The sequence below is a fragment of the Arthrobotrys flagrans genome (genome assembly GCF_004000055.1).
Source record: "Arthrobotrys flagrans strain CBS H-5679 chromosome Unknown unitig_3, whole genome shotgun sequence".
In the NCBI taxonomy this organism is placed as follows: domain Eukaryota; kingdom Fungi; phylum Ascomycota; class Orbiliomycetes; order Orbiliales; family Orbiliaceae; genus Arthrobotrys; species Arthrobotrys flagrans.
In genome coordinates, this window is record NW_027137547.1 from 2,774,215 (window position 1) to 2,794,721 (window position 20,507).

Here is a 20,507-nt window from a genome sequence, read left to right on the forward strand (position 1 = left end):
TACTACTGATGTTTCTCCGAATTCAACAGCCAGGCTTCGAGTATGACGTTTGGGTAGAGTTTATATTTGACCGTATCGATAAAGCTTTCGATAGATAACGGGTGGTAGTTGTGGTTAGCGGTGGTGGGGATTACCGGATGAGGTTTAGTCCGCAAGCCATCGGCATCGGCATAAGCGAGCCCGGCTTCTCATGCACCCTCCCCAACCCCCCCTTGAACCCAAACCCACCAAACTCCCAAACAATGCCAACCACCCTCGCCGCCCTCCCCACCGAACTCCACGAACAAATCCTCCACCATCTCCCCTGGCACGACCACTTCCTCGCCGCTAGTGTCCTCCCGCTATGGTCATCTCTCTTACAAACCACTCCGTTCCGTCAAAAACGTCATTACGATGACCTTAGGAACCTCTGGCACTTTACACCATCAAGTTGCGTTTCGAATTTAATCTTCAACCGGACGGCTCCGAAACGTCGGGTTTTAAAGGATGTAGTTTCGAAGCTCCATTTACACGCTTTACTAGATAGGCGTGCTCTCGAAATCAGCATGGAGAGGAACGGCCCGCCGAAGATTGTTATGAATATCCCAAAGCCTGAGCAAATATGGCCGGACGATCCTACTCCTGGGGAGGAGGGCGGAGAAGGAAAGGAAGGGGAGGCGGCAACGGCAGGGGAAGATACAAGTTCATTACGCTCCGACTTCTCATCATCCCATGACCGCGACCTCTCCGTAACATCCTACAACATCACCTCTTCACCCTTACTCCTTTCGGATACAGTAGTCTACACCATAGGTCCTGACAAGGACTACCCGGTATTCGACGACCGCTTCGCGCCACAACCTCATAGTTCAGAGATATACGAGAACACAACGGTACGTTTCCCGGTACCGTTGGACTATCCGTTGTTGTTGGGTAATGAGAAGCCTCAGAGTTTGATGGGGATGGTAGAGGATGTTGTGAGTTATATGAATGGGTGTTTTGAGACGGAGGGGAATGCGGAGTGGATGAGGGCGGTTTTTGTGGGGTTTGGGGAGGTACATCATACGGATGAGGTGCATTTTGAGATTCGATATGGAAAGTAGGAGATATATTACTGCATCACCCCCCGTAGTTTCATTTAATATAGATAAATAGGTAGTATGAAAATTGGGTAAGCTATATACAAGATCTTGCTTTTAGATCGATGATAGGGGAAAAAAAAAAAAGAAATTTAAATACATGAAGCTTCGTCTCAAATAACCTATCGTCATAAAAGAAAAATCCTAAACGCCTGCTAGCTTTCATTCCTAAGAAAATCACCATAACTTACTCTCATAATACGATTCATGGCTACGAGGCCACCACAAGACTAATCCAACCTCCTCTCCGCACCCCCTTCGAACAGCGCCGCATACTCCAACAGCAGCCGATAAGTATATATCGTCATATCAATCGGCCTCAAAGACTTCTTCGCCCACTCTTTCCCTCCCATCGCAATCTGCTCACCATACCTCAGCCCCTTCTCATCATTCGCAAAGTAATCCAGCACACTCTCCAGCTCCTCCATCCCCAAGCTAACAGGGATATAATGCACCCATGGCACCAATCTATCATCATGCCATTGTTCAAACATAGTCTGTTTAAACACCAGACAATTGCTGAGTAGTAACCGATAATACCTCCCCGAATACCCATTCCCGTCCAAATCCATAGCGAATTTATATTCGAAACCGGTGGTCGGTGGGTCGATCGGTACCAACCCTACAACCTCCTCGAGTTTTTCACAGTACCCATCACACTGAACATACTTCGAAAACCCGATGTTAAACATCGAGTGATTCCTAAACTTCTCAATAAAGCGAACGCGATGGTTTCTCTTCCATGATGTTTCTTTGAACCATGATCCTGTCGACCAGCCTTTCCAGTACATCTGTGGTTTTTTGTCGGTATAGTTGATGTTATCGACGGTTTTGGCGTCACCGATGTAATGCCAGTCCACGTAGTCGAGACCGGGCGTTAGCAAATCGGCCATGGTGCTCATGCTCGTTGTGCTGAAGAACGGGATCACATTCCTCGTCGCTCGAAAGTTTGATGGAGAGTTGAAGAAGCCGTGTTGGTTCCATGCTTCCGGGTGGGAACAGATATCCAATGCCTCCTTGGGGTCTTCGACATATTTAACTTTCGTAGTTGTATCCCTCTTCATTTTCTTTTGAGAAGAAAAGTGACATTTACCGGAAAGTATTTCCCAAGCATCTTTCGATGCAAAGTCCTCCATGGTAACTTTATTGCTATCGCGAAGATGGTCGTACCCCACGATCCGTGGTTCATCCAGCCAGTTTAGAAGAAGATCCATATCGGGAAGTTGGTCAACGATATCTTCAATACTATTCCTAAATTGTTCTCCACAATCCACGAATTTCCCATCACGGATCTTAACGGTTTCGAATGCATCAGCACTTTCCTGCCAAGCTTTAATCCGACGGTTAAGATCAAACGAGGAAATGGAACGGAAGGGAGAAATCCGTTCTTCGATCATGTCGTAATCATCGATAACAGTAGAATTCTGCGCCAAAGCATAACGGACCCATTTTGAAAATCCAGGTGGCGGGTCGCGTTGATAACGTTTCCTGTAGGCTTTGATCGCTTCTTCGGGTGTTTTCGATTGACGGTTTAGGAAATTCTGGTGTTTGCGATGGTTTTGTAGGATGAGTTTTTCGATCGGATGGGATGCTTTGACGGTATTTGAAATATATGCTGCTTCCGAGGAGATGACTTGGAAAAGGTAGGAGCGAATGTGGAGGAATATACCGATGATGAGGCAGATGAGGAGGAAAGAGCGGAGGGAGTATGGTTTTGAGATTCGGTAGGGAACCATGAAGGCGGTTTTGGGGGTGATCATCATTCTTCCTTTCCTTTCTTTCCTTCCAGGCTCCTAACGAGTGGCTATAGCTTAAGGGGAATGGATTTACAGCAAAGACTTTGAAACCCTGGACTGTTTTCCCAGTCCCGTGGTTGAGAAACGGAGAGAGAGGAAGCTGCGTCGATGATCAAGAGCTGGGTGCTTATGTAAGTACTACGACTGGAGTCGAGACATTAAAATGCCCGAGCGAGTCGAGGAAGCTCAGCAAGGGGGACAGGGAAGGAGGGAGGAAATAACTCGATCGACGGGCGGGTGTCAGCCCATTATAAGTAAACCAAGTGCTCTTTAATTATAGGTAGGGCGAAGGTAGTCACCACATATTTCTCAAGCGCGATCGTGGAATTGCATGCTGCATCCGACTTCCCTCATTAACTAATAACAATTCGGCAGGCCGGTGGTATCACACTTCGGTCCAGTTACATGCTCCGCTTGTGCAGAATGGACGTGAACCAGGGGTAATTCACTAGGTTGTGGGTCCGGCACTAGCGTTAGGACAGAGACTAACGGCCTGGACCTGAACTTATACAAAAGCGAAGTAGACCGGGCTGGCTGGAGCTGCGTGGCGCGGAAAGGACGGGAATCGATGCCTGTGAACACCTTCCTCAGGGCCCACGCCAAGCTGTTGATTTCCGTCTGTCGATTTGAACGTGTGCGCATGTGCCTGCATGGTCCGGCTTCATGGAGAAGGCGAGTAGATATGATATCTATTTCTATCTCTATCGATAACCGTATACTCTGCATTCATGTAGTGGCCACTGACCACGATACTTGATTCAGTAGGTACCTCGAGGCCAATGATACAGAAGAAGTAGTTGACATTTGTTGCATGTTGTAATAGACCGAATACTCGAGTTCTCAGGTAGACAAGCAATTCCGTGGCTCTCCGGCACCAAAACAATATACTGCGTAGTATATTCTCGGTTGGGTATCTACCGGATCAGAGGGGTCCCTTGCTCACGCACGCATAACGACATCGAGAGGATACCAGGGCCCGGGCATTATCTGAAACGATGACCGGCCAGTGGCGAGATTTTATCGCGGCTTCTACGAAATTTATATATTCTTTCGGTATCAACGGTCAGGCGGGGATGTATATCGGTGCCGAAAATACATAACCAGCTCCGATCCAAGAGACCATGGGCAAGTATTTATTCATATTTAGACGAGGCATGATCGAGTTCTTGGGCATACGTACTATGTACTGTTATGTTAGGTGGCCAGGATTACGACTTCAAGATCAAGAACCAGACTTCATGAATGCGACTCGCCAAGAATCACGACAAGCTCCTCAGCCTAAATGACCTGCAACCGGTCTTCAACATGTCCGCGTGTCCTCTCCAGGACGAGGTCACTTTCAGTCTCTATACTACCATCGTCTCTATACATCAGTGCTGCAAAAAAAAAAAAAAAAAAAAGATAGGATGAATATTGTTTTACCAACCCCTGCCCCCAAATCCACTACCCAACTTTTCTAGAAGGCCATGAGCTCCCCGCTAACTAACACCTTACTGGCTTTTCTATAACAACGAAAGAAGATGTAGCTGACGAAATTTCAAGAGGCTATAGAGAAAAAATTTATTGATCCACCGTGGAATGTTCCGTTGCGCTTGCATTTTCGCTTGGCGTTCGATGGTATGCTAGGGTAAGCGAATAGGTTCAGGCACTACGGACCGGAGAATAGACGGCAGCAATTCTTTGAAGGATATTCGAGTGCATATGGTGTATAATACTTTGGCCTTATTGGTTGGATGTGCAGCCGATCTATAGCATTGGTGAGTGAGAATGTGTATAGGGAATATGTGTAATTGTGAAGCTCGTGATTGGTTGACAGTATAGATATTGAATCTATCGACAAGGGAATTTGGAAATACGTCCAAGAAATCCGAGGAGTATAAACTGACTCTCGAGAACATAATCAAAGGATAGAAGATCCCATTATTCTTTTGTTCAGTAGTCTAGTTCCATCATTCAGCCGGTATCGCCCGATAGACGATATGATTCACTTAACCCCCACGATCACCAAATTCCTCGGACTGACTCCATATTCGAATGCCGCCTCTACCTTCACAATCCTACACTTCCCACTCTCCATCAAGTAACACCACCGATCCACAACCACCAAACTCTCCACGCACCCCGCACAATATGCCATCAAAGTCCACATAACGCTCAACTCCTTAAGTCCCTTCTCATACCGTTTTTCATAACTCTCCACCTCCTCCCTTCCAATGTTATCCAATCCCACTTCCTTAATCTTCGCTTTAACACCCTCACCGACACTACTCCCTACATCCCTGCTTTCTGCGTTTAATATCTTCCTCACAGCTGAGGTCACGTATTCGTAAAACCCCGTGTAAGCGGCCTTTCTGAGGCTTCCTATTATCAACGGTTCCGTAGCGCTCAATACACCCTTTTCGAAGAATATACGTTGTAACAATGCTCGATAAAAGTGTCGTTTGAAGAAGTCGGAGCTGGTGGCTTGCGTCCAGTTTCGGGGTGCCTGGACGGCCATCATTCTCGCTGTGATGTTGAGGGTTATGGATTTTGAAAATAGGCGGGTGGAGAGCGGGAAGTGGTGGTTTAGACAGTTGGAGGGGATGGGTATGTTTTCTGCTGGGATGTATTTTTGGTAGGGTGGTTTGTAGGTTGGACCGGTGCGTTCGGTCATTAGGTTGTAGCAGCAGCCTAATAATATAATGTTATGTACTTAGATTGGATCTAGAGGGGGCTCATAGGGAGTGGTGGGGGGTACATACCGACGACGGCTACAGCTTTAACCTCATCGTTCGCAATTAAAGCATTGAGAGCATGGTGAATAAGGTTGCCACAAGAATGAAGTGATATAATCATAAGTCCCGGGTCTTTTGTCTTCTTTTCATCTTCAGACTTTTCAAGGGCTTCCAAGACCTCCCTCATGCTCTCATCCTTGATTATATGTTGAACATATTTAATCGATCCCTTCTTGGCCTCGGTGCCATCGAGACTCTGCTTAAGAGTCTTCCCCTGCGACTTTGCCGTTAATCCAACTCTTTCGTCTAAAAACTTTCCAGCTTCTATATTACTCGCTTTGGATTCAACAGCCACGAGGTCGAGATTATGTGGTGGCGAGGCTAAGATCCTGGAGAGATAGGACTGTCCTGACCCGAAGTCTACGAGGTGGGTGATTGAGTCGCCGGTGGAGTCCGTGGCGACAGATGTGAGGACGGAGGTGAGATAGCGGGCGAAATGTTCTACCTACTGAATAATATACTGGGAGTTAGCTCTGTTACCGTACAATTAGAATGAATTTGACAAGCAGAGGAACAGACCTCGTGTAACTTTTTATTACTCATTCCCTGTGCCAGTTTCCTCTGTCTGTTTAACTTATGTTGATCCTCAACCTCACCAAGATCCTTAACGACCTCTCGTAATAACTCATGTCTCTGGACATTTCCTGCGAATTCATAAAGTGAATATGGGATTCCCTTTGGATAGACGGTTGATAAGTCTGTTCGAAGCAGGATTTCGAGTATTTCTTCGATAGATTTGGTTTCAAAGTATTCTCGCCAGGTTAGTGGGAGTATTGAATCATACAGTGGCGGCGATGAAGTGAAGAAGTCGAGGATGTGTACCCCGCCAACGAGCTGATGGAAGAGAGGGGTGGATGAGGTGAAGTTTATGAGGGATGCGATGTAGGCGTCGGATGAGGGGAAAGATTGGTGGTGCGGTAGTGTAGATTCCATGTTACCGGAGTATCATATTATCATATCTCATATCCTTCTTATAATAATATTAATCGGAGATAGTTGAAGATGAAGATGAAGATGAAGTTTTGGGGTTAAAGTTGAAGTTGAATATAAATCTTCGTTGTGCAGTTGCATTTAAGCTTGTGTCTTGGCAGCCGTCGCAAACGTCGCGTCTTCCCAGCCGGCTTTGGCTCAAGATCCATCTCTCAACTTCAACCTCAACATCAACCACCATCGCCGCCATCGCCATCCAGCCTCAATCAGAGTACGCCAGCTCCTCCCCGTCCAGGTCCTCAAAAACCTCGTCGCTGTCATTCATTGGCTACGATTCCCTATCTCTTCCTGTTCGAGTCCAGCGGCTTTTCTTGCTGGGTCTGGATTGATTAAGAAGCGTGACATTGCATAGGTCGAGGGACGGTCAGATACACTCCTGTAAAAGATCTTGAACGCTCAGCTCAGCAATGTCGACCATTACAAGCGGCGCCCTCCAGTCGGGCTATCCGTAAGAATGTCTCCTTCCCATATTATTTTATTTCGTCTCATCAATCTCTCCATCTCCATCTTCATTACCATTCATCACACAATTATCCAAAGCATCAGGTTCGGCTAACACCTCCTCTAGCCCCATCATTCCCCCAGACTTCTCCGCCAACCAACCCAAGACCATCCGTCTCTACCCTCTTTCAAACTATACCTTCGGAACAAAGGAAAACCAACCAGAGGAGGACCCTTCGGTCCTCGCCCGCCTCCAACGTCTTCAAGAGCACTACGAGAAGCATGGCATGCGAAGAACGTGTGAGGGAATCCTGGTGTGTCATGAACATTGTCATCCGCATATTTTGATGCTGCAGATAGCGAATGCCTTCTTCAAGCTGTACGTTTCTTCGATTACCCTGGAGAGGGGGTTTAGTAGGACTAATGAGGGGATAGGCCTGGCGATTACCTCCAACCGGAAGAAGACGAAATCTCCGGCTTCAAGGCCCGCCTGAACGAACGTCTAGCCCCAGTCGGTAATCAATTCTCCGGTGAAGGAGTGAATGACGAATGGGAAATCGGTGACACACTAGCCCAATGGTGGCGTCCTAACTTCGAGACCTTCCTTTACCCGTTCATCCCTGCTCACGTCACACGGCCGAAGGAGGTCAAGAAGCTTTACTTCATCCATTTGCCGAGGAGCAGTACGTCAAACCTCACAAGTCCCACAACATTACTCGCCCTAGAGTTTACTAATCTCTCTTTTGACATCCATGTAGAAGTTTTGAGTGTCCCCAAGAACATGAAACTCCTTGCCGTACCGCTCTTCGAACTTTACGACAACACAGCTCGCTATGGCCCTCAGCTGTCGGCCATCCCACATTTACTCTCCCGCTATAACTTCGAATTCGTCGATGAGAATGGTAAAGTCATTGCCATCACGCCAGGCAGCGGGAGTATGAGCGGGAATCCATCAACAAAAGTTCTAGCAGGTGGCAGCGGAGCCAACGGAGAAGCCGCAGATGAAAGTATGAAAGTTGAGGAAGATGGCGGTGCAGGCGATTTATAGAGTAGATCTGGCCATGGGGGAGAAGGACGGGATCATGAGATGGGGGATACCGGTTGTAATAGGGATAATCAGTGGGCGGGAGCAATGTTTGTCAATGGACGGTCGAAGAAACGTAGAATGTCTGAGAGGTTAGCAACGACAGCTGAAGAGGGCGGGTGTGAACGGGAGGAGGTGAGGTTGGATACTCCGGATATGGAGACTGAACGGGAGAAGCATATAATGGAGGCGAATGAAGAGGAGGAGAGGAGACGGGAGCTGAGACGGATGCAAAAGGCAAGGGAGGCCAAAACGGAAACCAAGCCTGAGTATGAAGATATCTAATCCCCCCATTCTCTTTCAACTGCTTGTTCGCTCCCTAAAAGGTGGTTGATAATTGTATCTTTTCCCCTTCCTACCACCATCGCTGCTGCTACTGCTGTATTCCCTCCGACTGTTCATTTCGTCCTTAAAACTTCATGTGTTTTCTTATTCTCAGCCTTTCATGATTCCTGCTAGTGTCGATCGGTTTATGGGATTTTATTGCCTTCCTATCAGATGATATCCTCTTCTTTTCTGCTTCGCATTACTTAGTATAGCTATCGACACGGCTCTAATCACTCCCTTCAACGACATGTGTACCCTACTACCGATCTAACCACCACGAAAGAATGACTACTTCCCCATCACTATTTTATATAAAAGGGGGTTGATTGTATTACTGACGACCGAGAAACGTTGTAAAAGTACGTGGAGCAAGTTATGTAGCATGGAGTGTCGTTTTTAATGCAAACAAAGATGCTATATGTCGGACGAGGTCTGTGACGCACTAACCAACCGACCAACTGTAATTAATACACCTTGCTATTCCAACCTCTCACTTTGTCCGTAGGATATTTGGTGGATGTATTTGTGCCTGGCCTGGTAGCCCAAGTGGGACAAAACTACGACAGCAGCTTGCGTACCGGGTCCAGGTGGCTTGCGTATGCCTTCGATTCTCTCTCAACAGAACGGAGGAATGAAGGCGTAAGCCTTCCATAACGTGATATGTACCTGTATATATATCGATCCCGTACGCCAGTGTACTATATAGTAGAGGGGAGCAGAGCAGAACGGAAGAAGTCACAAGAGAGTCGCAGCTGTCAGCCAGGAAACAGTTTGCAAGTCCCGCCAAGACCCGAGCGAGACAGCTAACAACACCACCACGTAACAGCTTCCTCGTTCATACCAGACCATACTACTCACATTAACAAATCGACGATATCCCCTTTTATAGTAAAGCCTAGAAAGGGCTCGGTCTTTTTGTGTCTTATAGCCCTCCTCCTCATCTCATCTTCATCTTCATCTCCCATCGCTGCTATACCCTCAAGCCTACCTGGCTGTACCACCTGTCAAAATGTCGCAGGGCTACTCGTCTGTCTCTCCTTCACCTTCCCATGCTCCCCTGCTTGAGACGATCGATAGAGGGAAAGCTAAATGATCTGGTTCCATCAACAGGCAAAGCGTCAACGACCCACAACTTATTACCACCGTTAACAAGCTTCAAGATGTCTTTGCGACGGTTGGAGTACGTTCTATAACCACCCTTTACGATCCTTGATAGCTCTGTTCGGAGCTTTGGCTTCTGTGGATCTCGTAGAGCTGATAAGAGACCCTTTTTCTTTTTAGGTTCAAAACCCGATAGACTTGCCACAGATTGTTGTCGTCGGATCTCAGTCGTCAGGAAAGAGTTCCGTATTAGAAAATATCGTCGGAAGAGATTTGTGGGTTACATATGACCGGGGAGCTTTGGAGGCGAATGTTGAGCTGACGTTGTGGTGTTGGAATACAGTCTTCCAAGAGGTACCGGTATCGTCACTAGGCGGCCGTTGGTATGTTACTCCCACCGTGATCCTTTGACGTCATTCCGTCACGAACTCTCGAAAGCTTACTATATCCTTACTCTGTCTCTAGGTCCTCCAACTGATCAACCGTCCCGCCGGCACGAACAACCCCACCCTTAACGGTGACTCCAAAGACACCGGCCTCAAGGGCAGCACAGATTCCGCCGCTAACCTCGACGAGTGGGGCGAGTTCCTTCACATCCCCGGCCAAAAGTACTACGACTTCAACAGGATTCGGGATGAAATCGTCAAGGAAACCGAAGCTAAAACCGGCCGTAACGCCGGTATCTCGCCTGCCCCCATCGGATTGAGGATATACTCCCCCAACGTCCTTACCTTGACACTAGTCGACTTGCCCGGTTTGACTAAGGTGCCCGTTGGAGATCAGCCAAAGGATATTGAAAAGCAGATTAGGGATATGGTGTTGAAGCAGATCAGCAAGCCGAATGCGATCATTTTGGCAGTTACGGCTGGGAATACTGATTTGGCAAATTCCGATGGCTTGAAGTTGGCAAGAGAGGTTGATCCTGAGGGTATATTTTCTATTCACATGCTCGAAATCTGAGGGGCTCTGTACTAACATGGGATTAGGTCAACGGACTATTGGTGTCCTCACCAAGATCGATCTTATGGACGATGGAACCGACGTTGTCGATATTCTCGCCGGCCGGATCATTCCTCTGCGTCTTGGATACGTCCCAGTTGTTAACCGTGGCCAGCGCGATATCGAGAACAAGAAACCGATTCAGGCGGCTCTTGAGTACGAGAAGAACTTTTTCGAAAATCACAAGTCGTATAGGAACAAGGCTCTCTACTGCGGTACTCCATACCTGGCACGGAAACTCAACTTGATCCTCATGATGCACATCAAACAGACACTTCCTGAGATCAAGAACAGAATCTCCGCATCCCTGCAAAAGTATGCCACTGAGCTACAGGGTCTCGGCGACTCAATTCTTGGTAACAGCTCGAATATACTACTCAATATTATAACGGAGTTCTGTAATGAATACCGGACGGTCCTCGATGGTAACAACCAGGAGTTAACTTCGATGGAGTTGTCTGGTGGTGCCCGTATCAGTTTTGTATTCCATGAGGTTTACGCCAATGGTGTTAAGGCTGTGGATCCGTTTGACCAGGTCAAGGATGTGGATATCCGGACGATTCTGTACAACTCATCTGGTTCGAGTCCTGCGCTGTTCGTGGGCACCACAGCTTTCGAGCTGATTGTTAAGCAGCAGATTAAGAGGTTGGAGGAGCCGAGCGTTAAGTGTATCAATCTTGTCTATGATGAGTTGATTAGGATTCTGAACCAGTTGCTTCAGAAGCAGGTACGTTGCACCCCTTCTATTCTTATTATTATAAGACCTTAGCTAATGATATTTGTGTAGCTATTCCGCCGATACCCCATGCTCAAGGAAAAGTTCAGCCAAGTCGTCATCAGCTTCTTTAAGAAAGCCATGGCTCCAACCAACAAGCTCGTCGTCGACCTCGTCTCCATGGAAAGCTGCTACATCAACACTGGCCACCCTGACTTCCTTAACGGTCACCGAGCCATGGCTATTGTCAATGAGAAGCATAACTCTGCCAAGCCAGTCCAGGTCGACCCCAAAACCGGAAAACCATTGCCGCGGACGGATTCTCCGGCGCCAAGTCTGGACCCCCAGGAGAACACCGGGTTCTTTGGTAGTTTCTTTGCAAGCAAGAACAAGAAGAAGATGGCAGCTATGGAACCGCCACCACCGACTTTGAAGGCTTCGGGGACACTTAGTGAACGGGAAGGAATTGAAGTTGAGGTCATCAGTATGTTACTTCCGTTAATCCGATTTCCTGGTCGATATTTCGGGAAGGATGCTAACCACATGGGGTTTTCTTTTTATAGAGCTGCTTATCCAGTCCTACTACAATATTGTGAAGCGGACGGTTATTGATATGGTCCCCAAAGCTATCATGTTGAATCTTGTCCAGTAAGTCTACACCCCCTTCTGCGATCAAATGTCCTTGTTATCGAGTACTAACATCGATGTGATTTACAGATTGACAAAGGACGAAATGCAACGAGAGCTCCTCGAGAACTTGTATAAATTGGACAGCGTGGATGATTTGCTGAGAGAATCTGATTACACAGTCAGACGGAGGAAGGAGTGTCAGCAGATGGTGGAGTCGTTGACCAAGGCGCAAGAGATTGTTAACACCGTCGGTTAGAGGCTACGGGATTGAGAGACCGATTTGAAGTGGTTGATGTAGTAACAACCTTTCTTCTTCCTATTTGGCTTGCTTAGGGGATGACGATAGCGATGGCGGCAGCAGCGGATGGTGTTATTATTTACTCCCCTCTTTCTTCCCTCTATGATTATATGATTCTGGATGCCTTTTCTCTTCCCTTCGATTCTTTTTTCACATTCTTCGTTTTCTCCCTTGGTTAACCTTATAAAACTTTGTGGTTTCTTTCTTTCTTTTTTTTTTTTTGCCTTCGTTGGAGGATGCTTGATTTCTTTGCTGGCTTTTTTGACCTGATGGCTCGAGATGTTTTGACGTTAGTAGAACGATTCTTTTGATAAAACTTCTTTCTATATAAAACTGTTTGGATGAGAGTATTTCTTCTTGAGATTTTAATAGTAGCCCAGCTGTTAGAGGTGAAGTTCTGGCGTTGGCGTTGGATTGTGTCGATGTGCAGGCGCAGCCTGTGATTGGCTGCCGCGTCTCCCACCAACCAACAGCTTAATTCTTTCTCCACGCGTAGATTGAAGAGCTTCACGAAACAGCTTCAACCGTCCTGGTCTTCTATCCGATACGCCATAATACTCATCTACCACCTTCCCAAGTGTCTACCCAGGTGCTTTATCCAGTAGTACTTAAATCACCCTAGTACTTGTCATTGAAATTCTTCATATACGACCTCCTACCGGTTTTCACCTGTTGCTAGCTTTGATAGCAGCAACAACCACCCCCACACATACCGCCCACCATGGCTATGGACAGAGCATCCGTCTACTCTTTTCCCGTGCTACAATCCGAGTACGATGAGTCACATGAATCGAATACGCAGATTGAACGACAATTCGCGCAGTTCATTCTTACGTTTAAGCTTGGGAATAGCTTTGTTTATCGGTATGTGGGAGATATTCTTGTTCTCTGCACGTGGGATTGTATGTGGGAGTTTTGCTAATCGTGGAAATTTTTGATTCGAGTGGGGGGTAGAGATCAACTTCAGGAAAATGTTTTGATCAAACGGTTCTGTCTGGACGTTGATGTTGCTCATCTTATTAGTTTTAATGAAGAGCTGGCTGATGCTCTGGCTACTGAACCGGCTGAGAAGTTGCCTCTTGTATGGATACCCTGGTTCTCTCCTTCTCTCTTTGCGTTTACAGGATTTATAAGTCTAATCGGGTTTATATAGTTCGAAGCAGCAGCAAAAGAATGCGCCAAAAGAATCCTGATCCCCACGCAGTCGACGTCAAAGGACTCTCTCGACGTCCCTGAAATCCAGATTACCCTTTCCTCATCCACCAACGAAACAAAAATCCGCGATCTAACGGCCAACAGCGTCTCCAAGCTCGTTAGAGTTCCCGGAATCATCATCGGTGCTTCGACACTTTCTTCAAAGGCTACAAGTCTAAGGCTTCAATGCCGAGGTTGCAATACCACTACCTCCGTTCCTATTAACAGTGGTTTTTCGGGAGTTACGTTGCCACGAGTGTGTAATGCGCCAAAGGAAGAAGGAAGCGAGAAGTGCCCTCTTGATCCGTATTTTATTCTGCACGAGCAGTGTAAATTTATCGATCAGCAGGTTTTGAAGTTGCAGGAGGCACCGGATCAAGTCCCCGTTGGAGAGTTGCCTCGACATGTTTTGTTATCTGCGGATCGGTATCTTACGAATCGGGTTATTCCTGGGTCGAGGTGTAAGGTTGTGGGCATCTTTTCGATTTATCAGAATAAAGGGAGCAAGGGACCTTCTGCGGCTGTAGCTATCAGGACACCTTATTTGAGGGTCGTGGGGATTGAAGCTGACGTTGATCATACGGCTAAGGGGTCGGCGATATTTAGTGAGGAGGAAGAACAAGAGTTTTTGGAGATGTCGAGGAACCCGAATCTTTACGAGATCTTTGCGAATTCGATCGCGCCGTCGATTTATGGGAATCCGGATATTAAGAAGGCTATTGTTTGTCTTCTGATGGGTGGTTCGAAGAAGATTTTACCGGATGGGATGAAGTTGAGGGGGGATATTAATGTGCTATTGCTTGGTGATCCTGGAACTGCGAAGTCGCAGTTGTTGAAGTTTGTGGAGAAGGTTTCACCGATTGCTATCTATACTAGCGGAAAGGGTTCTTCGGCTGCTGGTCTTACGGCTTCGGTGCAGAGGGATGCTCAGTCTAGAGAGTTTTATTTGGAGGGTGGAGCTATGGTTCTTGGCGATGGTGGGGTTGTTTGTATCGATGAGTTCGACAAGATGAGGGATGAAGATCGGGTTGCTATTCACGAAGCTATGGAGCAGCAGACTATCTCTATCGCAAAGGCTGGTATTACGACGATTCTCAACGCCAGAACGTCGGTATTGGCTGCTGCTAATCCGATATTTGGACGGTACGATGATATGAAGAGTCCTGGAGATAATATTGATTTTCAGACTACGATCCTGTCGAGATTTGATATGATTTTTATTGTGAAGGATGAGCATGATACGGAGAAGGATAGGACGATGGCGAGACATGTTATTGGGATTCACATGAATAGGGATAGAGAGGCGAGGGATGTGGCTGGAGAGATTCCGATTGATAAGATGAAGAGGTATATTACTTATTGTAAGACGTGAGTATTCCCTTTCCCTCCTTCTTTCCTTGTTTTATCTCAATAAGAGAGAGTGTTGGTTAACATAGAGTGGGTGTTTTAGACGATGTGCACCGACATTATCACAAGAAGCAGCAGAACGATTATCCTCACACTTTGTCTCTATCCGCAAACAAGTGCACAAATCCGAATTGGACTCCAACGAACGATCCTCCATCCCAATTACAGTCCGACAATTGGAAGCAATAATCCGTATCACAGAATCACTCGCAAAACTCACATTGTCATCGGTAGCAACCGAGGCACACGTTGAAGAAGCCATACGACTGTTTATGGCTTCGACGATGAATGCGGTTAGTCAGGGTAGTACGTTGAGTGAAGAGGTACTTAAGCAGGCTGGAAAGATTGAGGACGAGTTGAGGAAGAGGTTGCCAATTGGATGGACTACAAGTGTGGCGACTTTGAGGAGGGAGATGGTGACTAGACGGGAGTATACGGTTGCGGCGTTGGATAGAGCGTTACAGGTTATGAGTCGGAGGGAGGCGATACAGTTTAAGAATCAGGGCGCGCAGATTGTGAGGATTGGAGTGTAGTTCTATATCCCTACTTAGTACCCGGTACCTACTTTACCTATTAGGTACCTGAATAGCCTTTGATTCTTCATACATACTAATACAATGGTATCGTCAATAGATATTATAGATATTCTATTCCATTCTTCTTTTATATTAGTTATAAATCTTCGAATCTTTTAAATGAGTGCTGGGTTGGTGTCACGTGACAGTACCTTACATGAAGCTGGCCTTTGCCGCGATCCGTCGCCGCGCAATTGCTTGGTTCACCCGCCGCGAATTATCTCATGCCGACTCTTATTCTTACAGTTTCCACCCTTCCTACCAAAACCGCCGGTCCAACAAGCCGGATAACAGCAATGGATACAGTGATCTTTTCATGATCAATCATACATATACATCTATCATAGCTCTTTCTGACAGCTGACAAGTAGTGCTGCAGCTCGCAGCTAAGTGCAGGTTGCGGTAATCATGGCTGCTAAAGACGACACCACCCCGCGTCCGTCAATGGACTCCTTCGCTGCTCCCAGATCTCCAACTTTCTCCGCCTTCTCCTTTACTGACGCCTCATCTGGTCTTCCCCGCGGGAGAAGAGGGTCTGCAGCTTCATCTGTATTCTCGCTCAACTCTGTCTCGGATCATCGGTCTACTGCTGCTGCTAGAGATATAAAGAATCATGGTAGTTTTCATCCTCATCCTCTCCTTTTGCTCTATTATACTCTATAGTATTTGGCTTAAAAAGGCTAATGTTTGTATTTTGCTTATATATGTAGCCATTGCTACTCTCCTCGATAACACCACCTCCCGCTCCAACATCCCCAAGCCAACGACCCGCGATATCCCACCGGTTGTCCTTACAAACATTACAAAAGTTGCCTATACCGAATTCTCCCAATACCTCTCCATAGCGCCTGAATACGAAAGATACACACGGGTGAAAGAACATGAATGGGAAGAAGCCATTAGACGACCTAGGACACCCGATACACCAATTACCGAAGATCCGTTTAAAACTCTCGGGAGGAGTCCGGATAGTAGGAAGGCTTCTTTGGTACCCTCTACACCACCTGTTGGACGGCCGGGGTCTAGTGATGGTGGTGGTAGTGTGACCGGTGGACGGAAGTCGAGTTTGAGGAAGCAGAATGTGGCTATACCTCCTTTAAATACGGTCCCACAGATATACTTTGACGAAAACTTTCATCTTGAGAATCCCAGGACGTTCGATGTGGTTAGCGAACGGAGCCATGTTATTCAATCTCCCATTCAAGAGAATGGTACCGATGGAGGAGGGGGACATTTCGCCGTTGGAAGGAAAGCGTTGGCTACCAATGCTATTTTACAGGAAAAGCTGAGTTGGTATATGGATATCGTGGAGGTGCATCTGATCAAAGAGATTTCATCTGCATCGTCCGGGTTCTTTGCCGCTCTTGGGGACCTAAGAGAGTTACATGCTGAAGCTGATGCATCGGTTCGGAAGATTCAGTCGTTAAGAGCGGAATTGGATAGATTGGATAGAGATCAAGCGCTCGCTGGGCTTGAAGTTGTTAGACTCAGAAGACGGAAGGCAAATGTTCAGAAATTGGTATATTCGGTCGAACAGATCGCGCATACGATCAAGAAACTGGGCGAAGCGGAGGAATGCCTGGAGAAAAACGATATTGTGGCTGCGATGGAGACTATTGAAGCTACGGAATCACTGTTGGAAGGCCGCTCCGCGTGTGGTCTTACGACGCCTATCATTGACCTTCGTCCTGTGAAGGCAGTTTCAGCTATTCAAGTCGATCTCACGAATCTCCGTGCTCGATGTGGGAAGGCCTTGGAAATCCGTTTCGTGGATACGCTTCTCGCGGATCTTCGAAAACATGCAGAAACGGTACCGCCGTCGGATACACTACTCAGGTTCTTCCAGGCGTATCAAAGGCAACAGAGTCGGTCTGCGCTTAGAGCCGATGCTCTACCCTCCCCTCGACCGGTATCGATGGATTATTCGCAGCTACCGGATTCTTTGAGGTCATTGCTACTAGATCATCTGGACGGCTTGCGACGCGCGAATCATGTTGAAAAGGCTGTACAGGCGTACCGTGAGGCGGTACTTAAGGAGACCAAAGCCATCATTCGCCGAAACATGCCCAGCGACGACGATGCGGCGAGTAACCTTAGCGGCACAAGTCGCGCAACAGGCATGGGTCGTACCGCGGCCGAAAAGTCATCAAGTCTTGCAAAAGCTCTACGAGCGTTAGGGCCTCGAGAAGCCGAGGAGTTGCTTATGAGGATTTATACCGCTATCAGCGAAACTTTGAGACGACTGGGTACCCAGCAAAAGTTATTGTTGGATGTTACGAGTGGGATTGATAGTATTCTATCTCCCAGGAACTTTGCAACCTCGCCAAATGGTGTAGGGAGCCCGCCGCCTACGACGAATAACAATATGGATTCGTTTTATTCGGTTTATTCTATGGATATTTCCGAGCTTATAAACGCAGCTATTGATGCGGCGCAGATTCAGATGGTCAAGGTGTTGAAAGTTCGGAATGACCAAACCGCGCGGTTACCATTGGGTGACTTTTTAAGGTATTTCATGCTGAACAAGTTGTTTTCGGCGGAATGTGAGGGTTTGTCCGGTAAGATTACGACGAATCTTCAGGGTGTAATTGGAAGTCAAATTAAGGATTTTATCACCACTTTCCATTCTGAGAGTATCACGCAACTTGCCACGACAATTGAAAAGGATCAATGGGAAGCGAAGGATTTTAAACCTTCCGCGAAAGCTAGTCTTGAGAGGGTTTTGGATGCTGCTACGAAGGATGCGGAGATATGGCTTGCCTGGGGCAGGGTATATGAAGACCCACCAGTTCAGGAGGAAAATGTAGATGATCAGTTGACGACTGGTAAGATTAGGACGGCGATGATTGATGAACAGCGGTTCATTTTGCCGGAAAGTGGGTTGGTGGTGTTACGGTTGTTGGAAGGGTATGAATGTTTGATGGCTATGATTCCTGTTAGTGTGGCGGATGTGGCGATGAGTTTGGTGGAGTTTTTGAAGGTATCACCCTTTTGCTTTCTCCTTCTTCCTCGTCTCTATATGTGGGATTTAGATGCTAATCATATGGGGAATAGTTATTCAACTCCCGAGTCTGCCAAGTCATCCTCGGTGCTGGAGCGACAAAATCAGCAGGCCTGAAACATATCACCACAAAACATCTAGCATTAGCATCACAAGCTCTGTCCATCACCATCGTCGTAGTCCCCTACCTCCGCGAAGCCGTCCGTCGCCACCTAGGCCCCGCATCCTCCGGCGGCACCATCCTCCCCGAATTCGATAGATTAAAACGTACATTCCAAGAACATCAATCCGAAATCCATAGCAAACTGATCAGTATCATGTCGGATAGATTGATGGCTCATGTTAGGAATGTAAGGCAGAACATCGATTGGGATGGTCCTGGGGGTGTTGAAGGGAAGGTTAGTGCGTATATGGAGACGCTGGTGAAGGAGACTACCACGTTGAATAAAGTGCTTAGTAAGCATTTGAGTGAAGAGGTGCTGGGGAGTATTATGGGACCTGTGTTTGCGGTTTATAAGAAGAGGCTTGGTGACGCCTATGCGGTTGTGCCGGTGAAGACGGAGGTTGGGAGGGGGAGGTATGTTTTATTTTCTTTCCCTTTGCTTTGTTTTCTTAAGAGTGATCTGAAGATGAGCTCTTTTTTTTTGGACACGAGTGATGTTAATGGGGCATTTTTTCGAATAGGATGCTACGGGATGCACAGTTCTTTAAAGATCGAATGGCAAAGTTGGAAGGTGGAGCAGAGGCAGGAGATGATATCCTAAAGATTGTAACGGAGAAGAATATTTCCGGGGGAACATCTTCCGCTGCTATAGCCGAAACGCCGAGGAATAGTATTGCTATCGCCACAGGAGCAACTTTACCTTCTTCCTCCTCTGCTAATGGAGATAAAACCGCTGTTAGTACAGAAGGAAAGAAGGATACTGCAGCAGCGACCACAACAACTACTGCTAACGATGCGGCCGGAGAACCAGCAGCTAATGCAATAGAAAAGAAGGAGGAGAAGAAGGCGTAGTGGGCTTCTACTCTCTTTTTTTGAGGAATGTTGCTGACGAGGTTGGAGATGGGGTTGAGGAGGTTGTGGAGAGGTTGAATTTGGATTAATTGATGCATCATCGGTGATTATTAGCGTCCCTTTGATATGTATTATTTTTTACTGCTTGTTAGACGTTGTTGCATTTTGGGGTGGGTTGGAGATATTAGGCGTTTTATTTATGATTGTCTATAACGTATTGGCGTTTTAGATTTACATATATTTTTCTTTCGAAATTTCGTTCTTGCTTTAGGTTTTTCTATGAACTGTGGCTATGGAGAATAGTAGCTTATACCTAGCTCCCATATTGGTGCTGGTGGCGTAGTCCTGGCCAGTTCACGAGCTGGTTCTCTGAATTAACCGATTTTATAAATTAGTGTCGACGGATGAACTTTTAAACCAACCTGGTTATGACTCAGCTTGTAAAATACCCCGTCCGTGAGTTAACCGGTGCGCTATAATGCTTGCGGTCTGTCTAAAAGTTGGTGATTCGATCCGTATTTGGAGAAAGGCTCTTTTAGGCATCACCATACAACACAAAGTTCAGCATATAATACAACAGCAGCTCCGGTAACCGGTGTAATCCCGGCGTATTTCAAAATTCACGGCTATAATGTGGAGTGTATGAGTCCTTACTTTGAAATTTAACTGGGAATGGCCTTGTCATCTTGGAAAAACCAATAGGAAAAGCGGGTAATTAAAAATCGATGTTATAGAGAGAATCATTGTATGCAGAGTCGTCGGTTCAACTCAACACGTGGGTAAAATGAACTCTAGACCGTACGAAAGCAAAACAAATTTTAAAAAAATTAATTTGTAGAGGCAAGAGCAGATATGGAAATATAAATAAAGCCCAATCATCAGATCATCGCGCGTTATGACCGTGATATCGTGGTAAATCGTCAACCTTCAGTTGGCGACATATTGTGTTCAGGCCTTGCACAAACATGATAGATTATCACGGCTGTGCACAGAATTGTGCAAGTTATACAATGATCAAAACACAATTCTACCAATTCATCCT

At 46.7% G+C, this 20,507-nt stretch overlaps 7 protein-coding genes across 7 annotated transcripts; 5 read left to right on the forward strand and 2 right to left on the reverse strand.

Annotated features, from left to right (window-relative positions):
• Positions 1-242: 242 nt before the first annotated feature.
• Positions 243-1,082, forward strand: DFL_002181 (uncharacterized protein; the record flags this gene model as incomplete). The annotated part of the gene is made up of 1 exon (XM_067630931.1): positions 243-1,082. One exon carries the CDS (start codon positions 243-245, stop codon positions 1,080-1,082), a length of 840 nt encoding a protein of 279 aa, XP_067493525.1.
• A 266-nt stretch (positions 1,083-1,348) lies between these two features.
• Positions 1,349-2,878, reverse strand: DFL_002182 (uncharacterized protein; the record flags this gene model as incomplete). Its single annotated transcript, XM_067630932.1, has 1 exon — positions 1,349-2,878. The coding sequence occupies one exon, from the start codon at positions 2,876-2,878 to the stop codon at positions 1,349-1,351; it is 1,530 nt and encodes a 509-aa protein (XP_067493526.1).
• A 2,020-nt stretch (positions 2,879-4,898) lies between these two features.
• On the reverse strand, positions 4,899-6,621 carry DFL_002183 (uncharacterized protein; the record flags this gene model as incomplete). Its single annotated transcript, XM_067630933.1, has 3 exons — positions 4,899-5,584; positions 5,656-6,133; positions 6,208-6,621. 3 exons carry the CDS (start codon positions 6,619-6,621, stop codon positions 4,899-4,901), a joined length of 1,578 nt encoding a protein of 525 aa, XP_067493527.1.
• Positions 6,622-7,085: 464 nt separating this feature from the next.
• DFL_002184 (uncharacterized protein) lies at positions 7,086-8,488 on the forward strand (the record flags this gene model as incomplete). Its single annotated transcript, XM_067630934.1, has 6 exons — positions 7,086-7,126; positions 7,247-7,419; positions 7,480-7,498; positions 7,555-7,802; positions 7,878-8,126; positions 8,193-8,488. The coding sequence occupies 6 exons, from the start codon at positions 7,086-7,088 to the stop codon at positions 8,486-8,488; spliced, it is 1,026 nt and encodes a 341-aa protein (XP_067493528.1).
• A 1,051-nt stretch (positions 8,489-9,539) lies between these two features.
• DFL_002185 (uncharacterized protein) lies at positions 9,540-12,231 on the forward strand (the record flags this gene model as incomplete). The annotated part of the gene is made up of 9 exons (XM_067630935.1): positions 9,540-9,556; positions 9,641-9,710; positions 9,812-9,906; positions 9,975-10,014; positions 10,097-10,559; positions 10,618-11,357; positions 11,418-11,829; positions 11,909-11,993; positions 12,063-12,231. The coding sequence occupies 9 exons, from the start codon at positions 9,540-9,542 to the stop codon at positions 12,229-12,231; spliced, it is 2,091 nt and encodes a 696-aa protein (XP_067493529.1).
• A 763-nt stretch (positions 12,232-12,994) lies between these two features.
• DFL_002186 (uncharacterized protein) lies at positions 12,995-15,407 on the forward strand (the record flags this gene model as incomplete). Its single annotated transcript, XM_067630936.1, has 4 exons — positions 12,995-13,137; positions 13,228-13,354; positions 13,427-14,835; positions 14,918-15,407. The coding sequence occupies 4 exons, from the start codon at positions 12,995-12,997 to the stop codon at positions 15,405-15,407; spliced, it is 2,169 nt and encodes a 722-aa protein (XP_067493530.1).
• Positions 15,408-15,857: 450 nt separating this feature from the next.
• Positions 15,858-19,465, forward strand: DFL_002187 (uncharacterized protein; the record flags this gene model as incomplete). Its single annotated transcript, XM_067630937.1, has 4 exons — positions 15,858-16,065; positions 16,160-18,429; positions 18,504-19,027; positions 19,135-19,465. 4 exons carry the CDS (start codon positions 15,858-15,860, stop codon positions 19,463-19,465), a joined length of 3,333 nt encoding a protein of 1,110 aa, XP_067493531.1.
• Between the last annotated feature and the right edge of the window lie 1,042 nt (positions 19,466-20,507).